Source organism: Ranitomeya variabilis, chromosome 2, assembly GCF_051348905.1.
Source record: "Ranitomeya variabilis isolate aRanVar5 chromosome 2, aRanVar5.hap1, whole genome shotgun sequence".
Lineage (NCBI taxonomy): Eukaryota > Metazoa > Chordata > Amphibia > Anura > Dendrobatidae > Ranitomeya > Ranitomeya variabilis.
In genome coordinates this window covers 853,427,802-853,443,935 of record NC_135233.1, presented here as the reverse complement: position 1 = coordinate 853,443,935, position 16,134 = coordinate 853,427,802, and the positions used below count along the sequence as shown (strand labels likewise).

At 39.4% G+C, this 16,134-nt stretch overlaps 1 protein-coding gene across 1 annotated transcript in view; it reads left to right on the top strand.

The window, feature by feature from the left end:
- The window catches only part of LOC143803980 (uncharacterized), a 245,981-nt gene that overhangs the window by 218,028 nt on the left and 11,819 nt on the right, over window positions 1-16,134 (top strand). The window contains exons 31-39 of the mRNA XM_077281732.1: window positions 303-539; window positions 709-831; window positions 6,148-6,270; window positions 7,120-7,245; window positions 10,617-10,750; window positions 10,827-10,991; window positions 11,083-11,229; window positions 11,333-11,460; window positions 14,201-14,283. Of these exons, the coding sequence (XP_077137847.1) occupies window positions 303-539; window positions 709-831; window positions 6,148-6,270; window positions 7,120-7,245; window positions 10,617-10,750; window positions 10,827-10,991; window positions 11,083-11,229; window positions 11,333-11,422 (1,145 nt within the window). The 3' untranslated portion in view covers window positions 11,423-11,460; window positions 14,201-14,283. The remainder of the gene's footprint in view (window positions 1-302; window positions 540-708; window positions 832-6,147; window positions 6,271-7,119; window positions 7,246-10,616; window positions 10,751-10,826; window positions 10,992-11,082; window positions 11,230-11,332; window positions 11,461-14,200; window positions 14,284-16,134) is intronic.

Here is a 16,134-nt window from a genome sequence, read left to right as displayed (position 1 = left end):
TGATTTCCTTTTATGACCTAACCTTAGGGTAGGCCATCGGCGTCACATTCCCAGACAATCTATGTAAGGTTTCTTACCATCTTTACACATGTTGTATATTATATTTACTATGCCCATAATAAAAAAACATACCTGGACATCTTTACATGGTGCAGTAAAGTTATAACTTTGTTACATCATGTTACTGCAACTATCAGACTGGGACAACATCTTATGCATATTATGGAGATGGCAGCCACCACTAAAACCTGTGCAGTTGTTATGGTGCTTTGCTCATCAGATTTTTCTACTCAATTTTGCAGATGTAGATGAATGCCTGGAAAATGTCACCGCATGCCCACTCCTTTCAAATTGTACCAACACGCCTGGTTCATACAAATGTGAATGTCACCAAGGGTATGATGGAGAAGACTGCACAGACATTGATGAGTGTACAACAATGAATGACTGCAGTCTCTGGGCGGACTGTAACAACATTGAAGGCTCCTACATCTGTACATGCAGGGACGGGTACTCTGGTAATGGGACGGTATGTGCTGGTGAGTATATACTGTATGTTCCGTACCTCACATAATAGATATCCCAAAGTACAAATGTTACAGCTGGGCTCTCTGTACAAACTTTCCTTATTTCCTATATTATCACATAACATCTAGAATAGCCTACTGTGTCTATCAGCAAATACATCTTCTCTTTATCATTTTGCAGATATTGATGAATGTTCTGAAAATGTCCTTATTTGTGGGGTAAATGCTTCCTGTATGAACACGAATGGCAGCTATGAATGCTCTTGCAATTCTGGATTCACTCTTGTAAATGGAACTTGCGAGGGTAAGTACATGGCTGATGTAATTTCACATCACATTATAAAAAAGTTCTATATCATCAGGAAAACTTACCATATAGCGTAAAGATGGAGAGAAGAAAAAAATAACTAGTAAGATATTGATAACTTGTCTTACATTTTTAAAGCGTCTGCGCCCAAAAATAAAATAAAATAAAATAAAATATTCCTGCCTGCATGTTTCATAAATATCAATTATTATAAATGTGTATGACCAGAATACTAGGTGAACGTCTACATTGAATGCCATATTAATACTAATATTAATGATAAACATGGTAAAGTAGCATACAACTATCAGTATCACAGTAAAAGAGGCGCTAATGTAAAAAGTTTCTCCATAGTAGGACTTGTAAAACACTATTACATCAATCACGTAGTGATTTTGTTAGCATTAATGAATAATCCATGGATTGTTAAGAGTATCCAACGGACAAAGTTTTTATCCTCGTAATATATTGCAATCATCATATTATATAGCTCTATGTACTTACAATGACAATTTTTGCCTTTCTACCCAGCAAATTCTCTGCTCTGTAGAAACAGGAAATCTCTTGCCCCTGCATTTATTATTCCCTTCTTCAACATCTGTCCCAGCTGTCCCCTGCCTTTGCATTGTCTCATGACTTGTGCAGAGAAAATTAACCTCCTGTTTCTACATAGAGCTTAAAAGGATTCAGCTAGTCAGCACAAAATGTCATAGACCTAATGGAAAAAAAACAGTAGCATTAACTGGGCAGAAGGGCAAAATGAGGAATTGGAAGTACACAGTGCCATATAATAAAATGATTTCAATATATTAAGAGTATGAAAACTTTGATGGGAATGCTTCTTTAAACTTTTTATGGATAGATATGATGTTGTTTGTTTGTTGTATTTTTCATCTGTGTTGTAGCAACTGAAAAACTGCAATTATAAAAATTCAGCTTTCCTTTCTTTATGATGTAAATAAATTCTATGATTCTAAAGATTGAGCATTTGCAGACATGGCCATACCATTTACAGTGGCATGTAAAGGTTTGGGCACCACTAGTCAAGATGATTGTTATTGTGAACAGTTAAACAAGTTGAAGATGTAATGATCTCTAAAAGGGCAAAAATTATATATATTGTCATTGTTTACATTTTAAAAATTACAAAAAAGGAAATGGGCAAATGCTAAAGTTTGGGCATCCTTGGAGATTTGTATGCTCAAATAACTTTGACCAAGGTTTCAGACCTTAACTAGCCTGTTAACGTTATGGATTGTTCACAATCATTGTACCAAAAAACAGCAGCCATGTGTTTTTCTAAGCGGCTGCCTAGCACTCTGAAAATGAAAATGGTGGAGGCCCACAAAGCAGGAGAAGGCTGTAAAAGGTTGGAAAGCATTTTCAAATTGTCCTTTCCTAAATTCGAAATGTAATTAATAAATGGCAGTTAAAAGGAACATTTTTGGTTAAGATAAGGCCTGGAAGATCAAGCAAAATTTCAGTGAGAGCTGCTTGTAGGATTGCTAGAGAGGCAAATCAGAACCCCCACTTGACTGCAAAAGACCTTCAGAAAAATTTAGCAGACTCTGGAGTTGTGGTACATTGTTCTTCTGTTCAGAGACACCTGCACAAGTATGGCCTTCATGGAAGAGTCGTCAGAAAAAAACTATTCATGCGTCCTCACCATAAAATTCAGAGTCAGCAGTATGTAAAAGAATATCTAAAGTATGATGCATTATTGAAACAAGTCTTGTTTCAAAGGTATGTGTTGAGAAAGAACTGCACAGAATTTCAGGAAAGGAAAATTGCATAAACCATTAAGCATATGGGGTGTATAAATCATGCTTTGGGTTTGTGTTGCAGCCAATGTCACGGGGAACATTTCACAGGCAGAGGGAAGAATGGATTCAATGAAACTTCAACAAATTCTTGAAGCAAACATAACATCATCTGTAAAAAAGCTGAAGTTGTAAAGAGGATGGCTTCTTCAAATGGATAATGATCCTAAACATATGTCAAAATCCACAATACTACCTCAAAAGTCACAAACTGAATGTTTCACAATGGCCCTCACAGTCTCCAGATCTGAACATCATTGACAATTTTGAGGCTAGACCTTAAAATAGCAGTGCATGCAAGACAGCGCAAAAATCTCACAGAACTGAAAGAATATTTCAAGGAAGAATGGATGAAAATATCTCAAACAAGATTTCTATAAACTTTTGACTGGATACAAAAAGGGTTTACAAGCTGTAAAAGGGGGTACTAGTACTAATGTAAAGTTTCCACCATCAGTCGTTGGTTGGAATGGTTTGGGGAGCCATGTCATCTGCTGGTATAGGTACACTGAGTTTTATTAAGACCAAAGTCAGCGCTGGCATCTACCAGGAAATTTTAGAGCACTTCATGCTTCCCTCTGCCGACAAGCTTTTTTAAGATGGAAATTTAATTCTCCAGCAGGACTTGGCACCTGTCCACACTGCCAAAAGTACCAACACCTGGTTTAAAAACAACAGTATCACTGTGCTTGATTGACCAGTAAACTCGTCTGACCTTAACCCCATAGAGAATCTATGGGTCATTGTCAAGAGGAAGATGAGAGACACTAAACCCAACAATGCAGATGAGCTGAAGGCAGCTATCAAAGCAACCTGGGCTTCCATAACACCTCTGCAGTGCCACAGGCTGATTACCTCAATGCCATGCCGCATTGATGCAGTAATTGATGCAAAAGGAGCCCCGACCAAGTATTGAGTGCATTTACTGAACATAGGCCAACATTTCGGATGTTAAAATAATTTTTTCAAGCTGGTGTTATAAAGTATTCTAATGTACTGAGATAATGACTTTTGGGTTTTCATTGGCTGTAAGCCATAATCATCAACATTAACAGAAATAAACACTTGAAATAGATCACTCTGTTTGTAATGACTCTATATATTATATGAGTTTCACTGTTTGTAATGAAGAACTGAAATAAATAAACTTTTTGATGATATTCTAATTTTGTGAGATGCACCTGTATCTCTTCTTAACTTTAGTGTGCTTATAATCCACAAAACAGTTGAGCTTAGAGAATTTGGCAACTATGAAAATTGTGTTATAATTTTTACCTCCATTAAAATTTCTATCAATTTTTTAACCTTAAAACAACAAAGTCTGTGATCTCAGAAAAACAGTCACAGAAGTTCTACTTCTCTGCTTTCTTAACATATTCATCATCACAATTTTTTGTTTACTTTAATCATTGTTACTGAAAGGATGTAACTGATGCAACATAACAATCGTTGTCCTTTCCAGGCATTTATTTTTAACATTTACCCTGCAATCCAATATTTATATGAAAAACATAAGAAACCTGAATATCCGGAACATCTGCGACAGATTTTCACCAATATATAATCTTCACATGCTCAGATGGGGCAGTGGGTCAGTTTAAAAATAGGTAGACCTTGCTGGTGGTTCAAGATCCACAAAGCTATCACCTGCAAATTTAGAATGTCACATGGACATTGTTTTGGTACTCCCATGGAAAGAGTCCAGTTGACGGTGTAGGTGGGATTATCAAGAGAGCGCATTCTGCAAAGAAGAGTAGTAGTAAACTATGGATGATGAAAGAAAAAGCAGGAAAGACCTGTGGACATGTAGAAATGTCACTGCCATGCCACAACTCCATGACAAGCATTACTTTAGGATGAGTGGAGATATTTTTGAAATGTTCAACATCATTCCTTTCGAATTTAACCGACCTTTCATCAAAATGCCTTAAAAGAAGATGTCTGCAGGTTACTCAGATGTATCAGATTCTGATGCTTCTGTGGATGATGGCGACTTTGTTGTTGTTTATTTACTTTACTTCTTTTCCTCCTATTTTCTCTAATAACTTGTCCAATACCCTGCAATACTTATGCTCTGCAGGGTATAAGAAATGTCAGTTTTTCACTGACAGAATGCACAAAGATTAGATCCTGGTTATGGCACTGCCTAACAGGCCATTTCACTTAGCAGACCCGGAGGTCAATATTTGACCTCTTATTGCCATAACAGCCTTTGAAACGCCATGAAGCTGTTGATTGCAGCATTTGGAAGATTAAATAGCCAGATACAGTACCAGCCCTAGCTGTTATAGCAAGATCTCGGCTATCAGCTAAGCCGGTCTCCCAATGGTGATTGCGTGTGGACACATCTCCATTTGTGAAAGCTCACAACAAAATAGTGCCGGCACATCCAATGTCAGGAAGGGGTTAAACATGTACACATCTTGGAAGGGTATCCCAATTCAGAACTGACTTCCACCTCAAGCAGACTCATGCAGTCCTTTGAGATGCCAGCGATAAATAGCTATTGCTGTATCAAAATGGAGGAATATTTGGAAAAAAAATAGAAAATGAAACAATCCACAAGGGCAAAATGAGTCCCTTCCTTAAAGGGTTGTTCTCACATTCTTAAGTTTCTTTAAGTAGACAGCATGAAAATAAGCAAGTTTGCAACTGACTTGCTTTCTCTATCTGCTCTCATTTTCCTGCAATGACAGCTCTTTTCTATGGAGTTTGTGTACTAATGCTTGGTGTTAACTCTTAACATCCTAGTGACTTCTCTCCACCCTATTGATTTCTATACAGCAGTTAGTTTACTCATCTGTGTTCCCATCCATCCCTTCCCTCTCGTTTTCTGAAGAAATAAAGTTATAAGTCATGATTTCAGCATCTTTCTGAGCAGGTTTGCTAATCTCAGCTCTCTGCTCAGTACATGTTCAAATACCTTGTTATCTCTATGTGTAAATGCAAGGATAACAGTGTAGACTCAGATCAACCACTGATAGCTGAATGTGTTATGCTAATAATACAGTTATGTTCATCAGAGCTGTCACTCAAGAAGGAGAACCCGCCCTGTTAGAAACAAGGAAGTAATTAAACTGTAAGGAGATTATGTTGCTCTGTGCTGCTCAAGAGAGACAACTTGAAAATATCCCTTTAACCACTTTCCAGACTTTTTCACATATACAGTATACACATGTAAAGTACAATAAAAGTACGTGTTCCTTGGGTTAGCCAATCAGCAGCTGGTAATGGGGAGTTTTGTCAGCATTGCGTAGAGCATGGAGGGGCCTAAGGAAATGCGTTACACAGTGGGCGTCTTCAGTCTCTGTCCGCCCCTGACCTATACTGAACTTGTTTTCAGCCTGTACTTCATACCTTCTTTAGTTCACTATTCACCATGTCTCTTATGTACAGAATGCAGCTCACAGTTGTGCACAAATGTATTTATAAGTCAGTTGTAAATTGTCATTCTTTCCGGAGGTAACTAACTATTTATATCTTTTCTTTGTAGATATTGTAGAATGTGATGATGATGAGTACTGCAGCGGACCAGGAAGATTGTGCATAAATGAAATCGGTAGCTTTAAATGTATCTGTCAGCCAGGGTACACAGAAGACAATAACAGCTGTGTCGGTAAGAAATGGATTGTTTTGCAGAATCCAAAAACAACTGTCAACATCAATACTGTCTAATTCTTAGACGGCGGTCATTTTATATCCTGTTTAGACTGGCTGACTGTGAAGAAAATGCGCACAGAACAATCAATAATACATCTTTCAGGACACAAAGGCTGTTCTCGGCAGCACGTGTCCTATGTGCAAAGGATGATGAGCTTCCTAGAACAATGAGATTGTTTCACCTGATGAACAAGCTTTTTACTTAGTTCATCGGGTGATCAGCAGCGTGTTTACACTGCAACATTTTCTGGAAACATTCCCAGAAAATCATATAATGTTAAGTCACCTTTAAAGTAGACAGAATTACAAGGCACCAGATTTATCATAGTACTATATCTTAATGAGAGACATAGAGGGTGAGACATTTTTCAAATCTGGAGTGACACTGTTAGAAATGTTAAAGCATTTTTACACCAGCTCTCCCACAATTTAAAATGTGGCTTTCCATGAGAGGCGTTATTGTGCACTGCCAGTAATTTACAACACATAAATTATTTCAGAAATGTACTATAATTTATGACTGGAATATATTTCTGGTGCTGGAAACTCATTGAACGGTGTATGCCTCAATTATATTTCAATAGACTCTCAATCTAGACTGGCATACAAAAGGGCTTGAATGATCTTGATGAATCGGGGTTATAATCTGTGTATAAATGTTGAGTACATGTGTGATAAAGAAAGTTAGATCCTTATCTGTTGTCACTTCACAGTCTTGAGTATACTAGGATCTTATCATTACCAGTCTATAGTGATATAATTATTCATTGTAATTAACACAATATCTACATTTACTTCATTTTAGATATTAATGAGTGTTCTAGTCCTACATTGAATAATTGCTCAAAAGATGCCATATGCTCTAACGTGGCCGGATCTTTTTTTTGCCAATGCTTGGCATACTACACGGGAGATGGAGTTATATGTACAGGTAAGTGACATTGTAATGAACGTGTACACACTCACATACGGGTAATGGAAAAATGGAAGTTCAACCACAGTGAGATAGAGGAAAAGAAAGAGAAAGAGCACCTTGTGCGGATCACAACAGGTAAATGGGAAAAAAACTCGAAGGTGAAAGTGCTGAATAAGTTGTGCAGCTGCAGGCACAACACTGAGCAAGGTAGGTCTGTGTAATCCAGTGGCTGCTGCCCAACCACCACGCTGGACCCCATCCAGAGATTCAAAAATGCAATGCAGCGAAAAGCTATAGTGGCTGGGTATAGCACTGCTGGTAAGGATCATGATGGGACCAAATGTATTATAAAATGTTTTTTTTATTTAATGCTACGAGTTTCAGAGCTGGTCTTGCTCCTTCCTCAGGCAAGTACAAAATATTTTTAAAGCATTATATATACTCCCAAAAGGGCGTCATCAAAAAGGTTCAATAAGAACCGATAAGAAGCAAAGGATGTGGATGAAATCAACGGACAGGACCTCTGGGACTTACTAGCTCTAATTGTGCTGGGAGCAAGGGGATGCTTTAGGTTTAAGTTCCTACGGACGATAATATTGGGCTGAATATATTACTGTTCAGCCCAATATTATCTTCTGTAGGAACTTAAATGCACATCCTTTGAATTTATAGGTTCTTAACGGTGCAATACAAAAAATCGCCTTTGCTGCAAAATGATTATAAATGGGAGGAAATCCTTTTCTTGCACATCCAAAAGAGCTGTGTTCCTCATTAAACAATCCAATCGCTGGTACTCTGATTTTGTAACTTATTTAATAGAGTGTGATGTAAATTACAATACGTAGGACGGATGACCCAAGCAACACATATTAGGGTGAATAGACATAACATTAGAAAAGGGTATGGGTATTACCATATTTTTTGGATTATAAGATGCACTCATTTTCCCTTCAAATTTGGGGGGGAAAATGGGGTTGCGTCTTAAAATTCGAACATACTTTCCAGGCCGCGGTGGAGCATGATCCCAGGGTCGCTGCTGAAGAAGGCAAGAGTGGCGCGTTTCTGCAGGCAACAGGCTGGGATGAGGGGGTGTTTGGAGGTGCAACACTGCAGGTGTTCAGTGGTGCGGGGGCCCCACCGACATTTTGTGAAAGCCCAGGACCACCGCACTTCCAAGGTTTACATTGCGGTGGACTCCGGGAAAATGCCTGCCGGGGGCAGCACATGCACAGATGGAGATCTCGGCACCAAGATCTCAGGAGATGAGTTCTGAGCGCCAAGATCTCCATCTGCGCATGTGCCACCCCCAGCAGCCATTTTCCCAGAGTCCACCACAAAGTATACCATGGCAGTACGGAGGCTCCGGGCTTTCATAAAGTGATGGCGGAGCCCCCGCACCACTGAACACCCACAGCGTCACACATCCGAACACCCCTTTCTCCCAGTCTGGGGTCCGTAGCATCGCCCCACTCTGGCCTCCGCCAGCAGCGTTCCAGGGACCCCGCTTCAACACAGCCACCACCCCGGTAAGAAATAAAACGCATGGATTGTAAGCACCACCATTTTATTAAAAAAAGTTTTTTTTCCTATTTTTCTCCTCAAAATTTCATAATCTGGTGCATCTTATAAACCGCAAAATACGGTAAGTGTAATAGCCTTTCAAGGCATTTTTTCACTGAGAACAACAAAGACCCAACCAACCTGCATCTCACCATACTTAAACAAATACCTTAGAATGTATCCAACAGATTACAAAGACCCATTAATAAGGACTCATTTCGGATCTTTAAGCTTTCTCCACCCAAACCCAATGGTTTGAATGAGTGCACAGACAACACAGCATAGAATTAGAGAACATTTAACAGGACGTTTCATATAAATATATATATATATATATATATATATATATATATATATATATATATATATTTATATGAAACGTCCTGTTGCTAAAATATTACAATAATACAGTTAGGCTGCAATAATTATAGTACAGGATGTTTTACCTTTGTATCTTAGTCATGTTGAATAGGTCTGCTGTTCATTAATGCCACAGATGTACATTAAGTAATTCCAACATTGAACCTGTTTGATGACGTCCTTTTGGGAGAGTATATACTGTTTCAAAAACATTTTGCATGGATACTTGTCTGAGGAAGGAGCTAGACCAGCTTTGAAACATGTAGCATTAAACAAAAAACAAGTTTTACAATACATTTGGTGGCATCATAATTCTTACCTGCAGTGCTATACCCAGTCACTCTCACTCCTTTTACCACATGGGGCTGCCACATGGGTACAGACTACAAAGACCTTAGCCACAAAACTAAAAACACCACCTTGGACCAAACTCCTTAAACGGCCGTTGAGGGGTTTCTTGTACCTCCTGAGTAACCAAAGGTGAGGCCACAATACACTGCAAGAAAAGGAAAGTGTGAAGTAAAATACAAAATCCCAGAGTAAAAACTAAGATGTGTTGGGTAGTGAAGGATAACTAAGGAGAATAAAATAAACAAGTAACCTCCCAGAAACTTAACAGTGGTAAAAGGAAAAGGTGCTAGGAAGGAAAGCAAACATATTCACTAAAGGAATACAACTAGAGTTTACCAAAAAAGGTAAAGCCCTTAGCTGAGGACTGGAACTTCTGAACTCACATTCACCAAGACGTAGGTATAGCCAGCAAGGAAGTGCAGTGAAATTAGTACATATAAAACCCCACCCATAATATGATAGGGCAAACTAAAACAGGAATGTCATGAATGATCCGTTCCAGGGTTTGATCCTGTCTGCCCTTTTTTCTTTAATTTCTATGGTTTGTGGAGCACAGTGTAGAGTAGTGATGGGAGATCCCTTTTACCTCCAGTCATAACTGCTGGCTTACACACTGTCATCTGTATGACAGTTTTCGAACCTCAGCACTCTGACAGGGGGTAATGAACCACTTATCAGAGCCGGTGCTTCTTACATTGTCATCTGTGTGAAACACCAAATTTTTGGCTGCTGGACCTGAACAGTAACATGGACTTCATGGAGAAGTCCGTGTTCGGGTTCATGCATGGTGCAGGTGCTCAGTACAGAACCCGAACTTTAACATTCGGGTTCACCCATACCTAGAGATAAATCACTAACTGATCATTACTAAATCTATTCCTTTTATGAAAATGAATACTATATTTGCTATTTACTATACTTATTAAATTCATAAATTAATGAGAAACACAGATGGTTTTTCCATTCTATTTTTTTCTGATATTTTGTTTCAATAATGTCTTGGGTTTTTTTTTGTTTGTTTTTTTACTTACAGAGAAGGTAAAAAAATACTAAAAAATGTTGAGGTGATTATTTTTATATGTTATCACTAATAAATGTATTTTTTTTCACTGCAGCTATCCCCCTTTTTCCATATGGAACAAATACAAACGATAGCAACTATAACCAAAGAACAACAGACTTTACCTCTCCAGTTTTCCAGCCGAAATCAGGATTTCCTTTTGGAAACAGTTTAAGAAACTTTGTCTATGTAAGAATAAATTGGATAAATGTTTTAATTCAATAGTCATGTAAAATTATTGTTAAACTGTTTGTTTTTTTCATAGTATACAGACAATGGTCTGATTGTGTTCCCGGCATCCAAAAACAACATATTCTCATACACTAACCCACCAGTCAATGGCTTTAATGAAATATATAATTTGGCCTCAATTGCTGCATTTTGGAGTGATGCAGACTTGTCTAAAGGAGTGGGAACTACTTACTACCAGGTAGGTTTTCTGACACTGGTTAATTGGTGAAGAAAAGTGAAGAGGATCGTCCACATAGTATAATCAATTTTAAATAATTGTCCGTTATCAGGAATACACCAACAATGACGCCATTGTCATTCCTGAAGTTGAGGTCATTATTAGCAGAAACTTCAAGATTTCATACACAGCTCAGTGGACATTGAAGATTACCTGGGAGAATGTTCCTGCATATCCAGCAAAGGAAAATGACAACAAGGTGAGAAGAAAACCCTAATGATAGAACAGAACCTATAAGAACAAACCATTGTGGTGCCCTGTACATTTCTGTATGATAACATTATGTATACTTTCATTATAAGACCAACACATACCAGGCTGTTCTAACCACTGATGGATTCCAGGCCTTTGTGCTTGTTTGGTTTAAAGATGGTGGAATGAATTGGGATTAAATAGATCGTCACCCAAGACCTCTAATTGGTTATTGCAGGTAGGAATACTGTTATTGGCTCAGGCTAGAGATTTCAAGCTGGAATGACTAGATCTCAAGTAATATTAGTAATAACTAGTCATAATTAGTCAGTAGTGTTGAATGAATATAATCGGCACTATTCTTCACTCGCACGAATAGTATGCTATTCTGGCTATTCGTTATTCGGTGAATAATAAGCTATTTGCCTCAGTATATTCAAGGGACCCTCCAAGCATGTTTGGCATTTTATTTGCAGCTGGGCTTGCTTGGCAATCACAGTAATGCCGTCGCCATCTTTGCTGTGGCATTACTCTGATTGGCTGGTCTTCGAGCATCATAGGGGGATATTTAATCACTGTCGGCACCATCTTGCACACATTGCATGCAGAAACAGCATAGTGAGAGCTTAGTGTCAACACAGGGAGAGTGAAAGCAGCATATAGGGAGATTTTCTGAGTCCAAAAAGCTCTTTTAAGGGTATGTGCACACGTTACGGATTTTGCTGTGGATCCACAGCGTTTCTGCAGCTCCGCAGCAGTTTCCCATGAGTTTACAGTTCAATGTAAACCTATGGGAAACCGAAAATGCTGTGCACATGCTGTGGAAAAAAACGCGCGGGAACGCAGCGGTTTACATTCTGCAGCATGTCACTTCTTTGTGCGGAATCGCGGCGATTCTGCACACATAGGAATGCATTGATCCGCTTACTTCCCGCATGGGGCTATGCCCTCCATGCGGGAAGTAAGCGGATCATGTGCGGATGGTACCCGGGGTGGAGGAGAGGAGACTCTCCTCCAGGCCCTGGGAACCATATTTGTGTAAAAAAAAAGAATTAAAATAAAAAATAATGATATACTCACCTTCTGATGGCCCCTGAAGTTCTCCTGCTCTCTGCGCTGCACGCGGCCGTCCGGTCACAGGGTTGCTATGCAAGCAGAACCTGCGATGATGTCACAGTCACATGACCGACCGTGACATCATGAAGGTCCTTCTCGCATAGCATCTTTGGAACCGGACCGCCGCGTGCAGCGCCAAGGAGATCGGGACGTCGGAGGGTGAGTATAACCATTTTTTAAAATTATTTTTAACATAACAAGTGCAGGAGTAAACCCACAGTGGAAACCGCAAGACAAACCGCGATAAATCTGCAGGCATAACTGCCGCGGTTTTGCCCTGCAGATTTATAAAATCCGCTGCGGGAGAACCCGCACAGGACCCATCCTACGTGTGCACATAGCCTAAGAGCTACTTTGAGTGAAGATTGTCTCTCAGTTAGGGTATGTTTCCACTGTCCGGATTGGCAGCGCTTTGGATGCAGCTCCCCCTATGACAGTGGCTCCATTGTGATCCAGTTGCAAAAATGAACAGTGGAGCTCACAAAACTCAGGTTTCATGGCACCTACTGACCCTCTGAAAATGTGAAGTGAGGGCCGCATAATGACATGGCAGTGGACATGATGGTGGTGGCAGGCAAAGCCCAAAATTCAAATGGCCATATTTTAGCTGGCATAGTAAAGTTCTGGGCAATATGTATTCTACTATCTAGCTAACAATTTGAATGAGAGAGGGACCTCACAAATATAGGAGTGGGAGGTCTCCCAAATGTGTGATACAGGGCCACCTGAGGGCCCTTCCCAAACTCAAGTTTAACGGCACCTGCTGGCCCTCTGAAAATTTGAAGCAAAGGCCACATAATCACATGGCAGTGTACGTGGTAGTGGTGGCGGGCAAAGCCCAAAATTCAAAGGGACATGTTTTAACTGGCGTTGTAAATTGATGGGGAATATGTATTCCACAATCAAACTAACAATTATGAATGAGGGAGGGACATCCCAAATGTATAACTGAGGGTCTTCACAAATGTAAAATGAAAAACTAAAGCCAAAACGATACGTGTGAACAGATGCTAACGGGGAGGTATAATTTTTTTTAGTATTGTTTTTTATTTTTATTTTGCATTATATACAAGTAATTATGAAGGAAAAAATGTTTCTTAGCATTTTTCCCTGTACAAAGCAATTTACAGTAAGTTTGGTTTGGTAGGTCTCCTTATAAATCCTTAAAACTGGCGCAATAGTCTGATAACATTATTCCCAGAAACCATATGTGAGTCAGAAAGGCATGCAGGCATCTTCTCCATTCTGTTCCTATTTAGTTTTAGCACTTTCCCATCCATTTCAGCTTTTTTTCTCATGCCGCCAGTCATGTTTGTTGAGTCCAGCAGGAAAATAATCGGCTTTCCCATTGCCTTGCATTGCATTCGCTATTCGGTATCAATACACGGATATTAGAAATTATTCATGCCGATTTTCCCAAATCCAAATATTTCACTGTTCAGTCATCACTAGTCATTAGTAATAACTGGTACACATATTAAGAGTGTTGATATCTTTTGCAGCTAACAGGAATTCATTTGTAAGGCAAACCAACTTTTGTCCTCTATAGTTTGGTAAACTACCTGGACTACAAATTCATACAATATTAGATACCACGATAAGTTTTACTTATTTCCATTAAATTCCTTCAAATTTTTTTAATTTATGAGTTAACACTTGAGTACATTCTTTTCAATTCTATAGTACCTATGTAAATTCTAGATGGTATAATGAATATTGCTTCCTTTGCACAATATACCATACAGTATATACTGTGGCTGCATGTCTGTACCTTGATATACGTATTTGCTGGGTTATTTTTAAATAATGATTAAAGAACATGATTTTGCAAGAAACTAATTTAGTGTTTTTGCCATGATCAGTGGGAACAAGGATAACTTTTTCTTGAATGATGGCATAGCTGTGAACATACACCGTCCAGACCTCTATATTGGAAACAATTTAGGTAGGTGTTCAATTTTTATACATAAAAAATCATGCTGACTGACATTTCTGTATCTTCCACTTTAAAGGGAACCTGTCATGTAATTTGTCGATACTAAACTGCCCCAATGTCTTATTAGTGATACAAAATGTGTATCACTGACAAGATGTTCTCAAGTAAACCGTCTTAGTATTTATGTCCAAAAACACCTTTTATCATTAGGCAACTGCATAGCAGACCTTCTCTTTCAGTCATATGGGTGGTGCTTTCGATCATTCCATTCACGATATTCATAATAATCATGCCCAATGCAGTCTAATTGATGGTCTGCACTGACATCACGGTAATCGTTGATTAAGTCCCGCACTTGCGCTTTGAAAACCAGCTCCTCAGCTCTTCAGGCATATACACTGATTCTGGGTGTATGTCCCCAGCTCTGGTACTAGCACGAATGGTGCTTGCACTTACAATATACACATTATGTAGCCACTGACTCACAGCGGCTCTCGAGCGTGTGCAGATGGGAAATGAAGGTGGGGACGTACACCCAGATTCAGTGCACATGCCCAAGAAACTGGTTGTTAGAGGACAAGTGTGGCATTTACTCTGCGATTGCCGTGATGTCAGGGCAGTCCATGCCATCAATTAGACTATGTTGACCGTGACTACTATGACGAATGTGACTGTAACGAAATTGCCACCCATATGACTTAAAGACAAGGTCTGCTAAGCAATGGCCTAATGATAAAAAGTATTTTTTTACATGAATACTGGGACTTTCTGCTTGAGAACACCAAGTTAGTGATACACATTGCATAAAAAATAAGACATTAATAACAGTTTAGTATCGCCAAATGTTTTGACAGGTTTCCTTTAAAAAGAGTCACTTTATAAACATTAATAAAACTTTAGAATTAGTAAAATGATATTTAGATTTGTATGACTAGCAATTTCAAGGTTGTTATTTTTGCAGTAGTTTTTTTTTGGGGGGGTACCGTATATACTCGTGTATAAGCAGAGTTTTTCAGCACTTTTTTTGTGCTGAAACCACCCCCATCAGCTTATACATGAGTCAGTTGTCCCAGTAGGCCAGCGGGGGAGCAGCAGAACAGCAGGTTACAGAGGCAGGAGCTGGCGGCTGTGGATAAAGCCTGTACTGCTGCTAAAGAGAAATGAATAATCATGTCTATTATAACGCGCACAGTGACACTGACAGCCCCAGCCGCCAGATTCCAGCACACATCCTACTCACCTTTCTGCACGCCCTCGCTGCAACTTGTTCGTTCCGGCGCCAGCAGCTCTCTCAGCAGAGCGATCACCTGGCCCCAGTAATGAATATGCACACCTTTCCACTCCCATAGGTGTGGAGTGAATATTCATTACCTCAATGAGCGGGGCCACATGATCGCTCTGCCGGAAGAGCTGCTGGCGCCGGAACGAACGAGATGCAGCTACAGCGCGCAGAAAGGTGAGTAGGATGTTTATTTTTAAATAGGAGCCATGCACACAAGGATAGGGGATAAGGAGCCATGCACACAAGGACAGGGACAGGGAGCCATGAATACAAGGACAGGGAAGGGGGAGCCATGCATACAAGGACAGTGATGGGGGAGCCATGTATACCAGGACAGGAATGATGGGACAATGCATACCTGGCTTATACTCGAGTCAATAAGTTTACCCAGTATTTCGTGGCAAAATTAGGTGCTTCAGCTTACACTCGGGTCGGCTTATACTCGAGTATACACGGTAATTTTTTTAGGTGAAATACAGACAAATGTTAGCTGTAAGGCAATAGAGATATTTCAAACAAGCAAGAACAGTCTGCTTTTTTATGTCATTTATTTTTACACTTTTCTATGTATGGCATTT